The 4977-nt window shown below is 37.1% G+C and overlaps 1 protein-coding gene across 1 annotated transcript; it reads left to right on the top strand.

Moving 5' to 3' along the window:
• The first annotated feature begins 1658 nt into the window (after window positions 1–1658).
• On the top strand, window positions 1659–4762 carry LOC126691763 (probably inactive leucine-rich repeat receptor-like protein kinase At5g48380). Its single transcript, XM_050386889.1, has 2 exons — window positions 1659–3349; window positions 3511–4762. Exons 1-2 carry the CDS (start codon window positions 2489–2491, stop codon window positions 4525–4527), a joined length of 1878 nt encoding a protein of 625 aa, XP_050242846.1. The 5' UTR covers window positions 1659–2488; the 3' UTR covers window positions 4528–4762.
• Window positions 4763–4977: the final 215 nt, after the last annotated feature.

The following is a 4977-nucleotide window of genomic DNA, read 5'->3' as shown; positions in this document are numbered from 1 at the left end:
AATGGATTGTGTTCGGTTTGACTTATTTAGCCGAATACTCTTAAATCGACACAACACAAATGTGATGCACCAATATGAATTGAAACTAGGGGTGTCAAATGGGTGGATTTGGGGTGGGCATAATTGAGTTGAGTATATAAAACTCATTTACCCATTAAAACTCATTTAACTAATTGTTTCTAACTCAAATCCAACCCAACCCAATTATTATAGGTAAACCCCAACCCACCCAATTACCCAATTATCAAAATTACCAAAATGCCACAAAAGTGAAAATGACCAAAATTCTACAGCATCAATGGATAATCATAAAATCTCTTCAAACATCCACCAATAAAAATCCAATTACAAATGTTTGAAATTCTTTCCGAGAAAGAAAAAAAAAATGCACACACACTAAAAAAAATAAAAATAAAAAACTCAAACATCTTTCATTACTAATAAACTAGAAAAATTAAATCACTATCTCACTTATTCTGTTCCTCAATAAATACCAAATTATAAATTAAAAAACTGGAAACCAAAAAAAAAAAAAACACAACATTGTCTTCACAATCTACCACACACAGACAATCAACGATCCAAACCTCGTGCCGTTGAATCTAACAACTACGTTCTGATCTGCCGCATCGTTAGCTGGAGACGGAGTGTCCGCTTCGTCTGACGGAGATGGTGCCTTCTTTGTCTTCTTCGTGCTCAGCTTGGGAGAATCCGCGGTCACATCTGAAGCCGGAGTATCAGCCTGAGCCTTAAATAGCTCCTTTGGCAACAAGACCTTGTCAATCGTGTAGATCGCGATTGGTTGCTCGTTGATCAAAGTTCCGGTGATCTTCGTCGTCACGACCTTTGTCTTCAATGTCACGTCCATTCCGTCATTCTGCACCGTGAAATCGAACTTTGAAGCTACTGAAGCTATTGGGTTTTTGATTAAAACATGATTGGAGGCCGAGAAAATGAGGGAAAATGAAAACCCTTGTGAAACACTAAAACGTTTGAGGACTGGTTTTTATTTTTATTTTATCTAAATTTGAATTTGGGTATATTATTTTTGGATTAAATGGGTCTCAATGGGTTTTTAGTTAAAACCCAATAATCACTGGGTCTAATTTGATTGATATCCATTTAACTAATCATTGGATAGGTTTGAGTTTAATTAAAATAAGTAAGTTTGAGCGGGTAAATGAGTTTGAGCTTATTTACCACCCCTAATTGAAACCCCTTGTGAGTTGTGATGTGATTACTTAATGATTACCGCATTTTCATTGTCCATGAAATCGGTTAATTAATCGCTTGAGCCATAATTTGTACGTAGAGGAGCCATTGTTAGTGATTTAGACGCGTTTTTTCACCTGTTCAAAATTGTGCCTAATTTTTTTTTTTGATAAAATTGTTTTGGAGCGGACCTGAAACAGTGTAAAACAGGTGTGAACAAAGAAGCTAGTATGAGACTGAAAATTCTAATAATCTAAACTAACAATAAAAGCAAGGGAGCCCACCCTGTTGAATTCACATTTCCACATAATATAAACAAATATTTTTCTTTTGTCCAAATGTGTGACCAATGACCAACCCATTTCATAAGCAAGAAAATCCAGCCGCTCCTTTTTGTTTTCCAGTCAAAGCAGTCAAATCTAATTCATTGCCACGAAGTAACAAAATACACAGTTCTCTCTCCACTCACTCATCCATGGCCAATTGGTTTTTACATTTTCTACGGAACAAAAAACAGTGTGTTTAAACTCTGAATATTCAAACCCAAAGACTCTCTCTTTCCTTTGCCTTTTCACTTGGACTTTTGTGTCTTTGGGTTGTTGGAAATAGTAGAAAGACTCACACATAAAGGAAGTCTTTGTGTGACTGATGATGCTTCCTAGCTGATTCCTGAGTTCCTATACTGCAGAGAGTGTCTTCTACGTTTTTAGTGTTGCCCCTCTTTCTTCTTTTCCTTTTTAATTGTTATACCTGTTTCATCTTCTTCTTATAGCTATAGCTACTTCTCAATCTGATACAACATAGTCATCATCTCAGGTATGTCTGAGACCACCATTTTCTCTTCTAGGTATCTCCTAAATTGTCTTACTATTTGATGTGTCACTGAGATTGATCAATTGTGTTGCAAATTTTTCTTGGGTTTTCTCAACGATTTAAGGTTAGTGTCAGTAACATCCTCCGTGATCATTTTAGGGCTGTTAGAGTTGCTACAGTTCATTTGTTTGTTGGGACTTTTTATTTCTATAATTGTTTTGCTTTAGATTAAGTTATCTTCAGTTGGGTTATATTCTAGTTGAATTGGGTCTTTTCTGAGAGTGGAAATTAAATTTCCTTTTTATTTATATATATTGTTATTGGGGTTTGTACCATTTCAGCTAAATTTTGTAAATTGAGTGTTTTATGCTCCAAGTTCGTTGAAAGTCCTTTGTATTGTGAAATTTTTGTAATTGGGTTTTGAGTTATTTTATTCTGAGGAGACTCCATAAGAAATATTCCCATGCACATGATGTTGAATGGCAAAGATTTTGTTCGTCTAGGTCACACTTTGATCTTGTCTGTGATGGTGGTGGTGGTGGTGTGTAGTAGTTCAAGTTATGCCACTCCTACTGATATTTACTGCTTGAAAACTATCAAAGCGTCTCTTGAAGACCCTTACAACTACTTGAACTCTTCATGGGATTTTAACAACAATACTGAGGGATTCATTTGTAAATTCACTGGTGTTGAATGTTGGCACCCTGATGAGAATAAAGTTCTAAATATCCGCCTTTCAGACATGGGTCTTAAGGGCAAGTTCCCTCGAGGCATCGAGAATTGCTCAAGCATGACAGGCTTAGATCTTTCTAGCAACAAGTTATCTGGACCCATCCCTAATGATATATCAAAGAAACTTCCATTTATTACAACCCTTGATCTCTCATCCAACAGTTTTTCGGGTGAGATCCCATTGAGTCTTGCAAATTGTACATACTTGAATGTGCTTAAACTCGATAACAACCAGTTAACCGGTTCAATCCCTCTGCAACTCGGCCAGCTCAGTCGGATGAAGACTTTTAGTGTGTCCAACAATCGTTTGTCAGGTCAAGTCCCTATCTTCGGTTCTTCCAGTATACAGGCTGACAGCTATGCAAATAATCTAGGACTTTGTGGGGGACCTCTGGCATCTTGTCCAGGCATTGTAAAGAAATCTCGTGTTGGAATTATTGCAGCAGCAGCCATTGGTGGTGTAACTTTTACGGCTATTTTCGTGGGTATTGTTCTCTACTACTTCTCACGTGGCGTGGTTATTAAGAAGAAGGAAGATGACCCTGAAGGTAACCAATGGGCTAAGAACATCAAAGGAACAAAAGGCATCAAGGCAAGTTTTCTGATTCAAAACATTGCTCATAGAAAAAAGCTATTTTTGATATCTAGTTTGCATATGTAAAGCTATCTTTTCCTCCATTTCTTGATTCTTTTATATAGAATAACTTGTTGAGCCTTAAAAAAGACTAACAAAGAAGGTAATGCTACGTACAGGTTTCAATGTTTGAGAAGTCAGTTTCGAAAATGAAGTTGAGTGATCTCATGAAGGCAACTGACAACTTTAGCAAAAACAATATCATTGGAATGGGAAGAACTGGAACGCTATACAAAGCATTGCTTCCTGATGGTTGTTCCCTTATGGTTAAGAGGCTTCAAGACTCTCAGCGATTAGAGAAAGAATTTGTGTCTGAGATGAATACGCTGGGGAATGTGAAGCACGGCAACTTGGTTCCCTTGATGGGGTTTTGCATGGCAAAGAAGGAGAGGCTTTTGGTGTACAAATACATGGAAAATGGGACACTCTATGATCAATTACATGATACAGAACCTGAGGCCAGGAGCATGGACTGGCCCTTGAGGCTCAAAATTGCAATTGGAGCAGCTAAAGGTTTGGCATGGCTTCATCATAACTGCAACCCACGGATTATCCACCGAAACATAAGCTCCAAATGCATACTTTTAGATAAGGATTTTGAGCCTAAGTTATCTGATTTTGGCCTCGCAAGGCTTATGAACCCCATTGACACCCATTTGAGTACTTTTGTTAATGGGGAGTTTGGTGATTTGGGTTATGTTGCTCCTGAGTATCCACGGACATTGGTAGCCACTCCGAAAGGCGATGTTTATAGTTTTGGAGTTGTTTTGTTAGAGTTGATTACAGGTGAGACACCAACCCATGTGGCTAGTGCCCCTGAGAGCTTTAAGGGAAGTTTAGTTGAGTGGATCACAGATCTGTCAACTACTTCTCTTGTCCAAAATGCCATTGATAAGTCTTTGCTCGGAAAGGGTTTTGATAATGAGCTTACCCAATTTCTTAAAGTTGCTTGTAATTGTGTATCGCCAACTGCAAAACAGAGACCTACTATGTTTGAAGTATACCAGCTTCTTAGAGCAATCGGGGAGAGATACCATTTCACAACTGATGATGACATCTTGATGCCAACTGATACCAGTGATGCTAATTTCCCAGATGAACTTATTGTTGCTCAAGAAACAATTCAGGTCCATTGAATGACAAAGGTTAACTTTAGCATGAGATATTGTAGTTTGATCCCATAAGAAAGAAGCATGTTTGATATATAATAGTTCTAGCTGTAATGACTTATTACATTATTATGCAATGATGCAAAGATACATATGTAGAGTTTCATAGGTTTTTTGTGTCACTTCCTTGTTTGAAGCAAAAACTGTATGTAGCATATTCTATTTGATATGTTGTAATGTTAGCTACTATTATTTTATTTCATTGTCGGGAAAATTACATTTTACCATCCTAAACTATGACCTAAATTATACTTTGCACCCTAAACTATTTGAATAGACTATTTGCACCCTAAACTATAAATCACGTGACTTCAAATGTGTATTGCTTAAGTGGGGCAAATTTAAAAGTCCAAAAAACTCCTCTTCCTAATCAATTAAAAAAAAAAAAACTTTTTTTTCCAGGTCTCTCACGTGTGT

This window comes from Quercus robur, chromosome 1 (assembly GCF_932294415.1).
Source record: "Quercus robur chromosome 1, dhQueRobu3.1, whole genome shotgun sequence".
Lineage (NCBI taxonomy): Eukaryota > Viridiplantae > Streptophyta > Magnoliopsida > Fagales > Fagaceae > Quercus > Quercus robur.
The sequence above is the reverse complement of the archived record's forward strand: the minus strand, read 5'-3'. Positions and strand labels throughout refer to the sequence as shown.

Excerpts from the sequence above, each read along its gene's own strand:
- LOC126691763 (XM_050386889.1), top strand. The coding sequence starts at position 2,489 with ATGCACATGATGTTGAATGGCAAAGATTTTGTTCGTCTAGGTCACACT. Across the intron at positions 3,350-3,510 it reads AAGGAACAAAAGGCATCAAG|GTTTCAATGTTTGAGAAGTC; the intron begins GCAAGTTTTCTG and ends TGCTACGTACAG.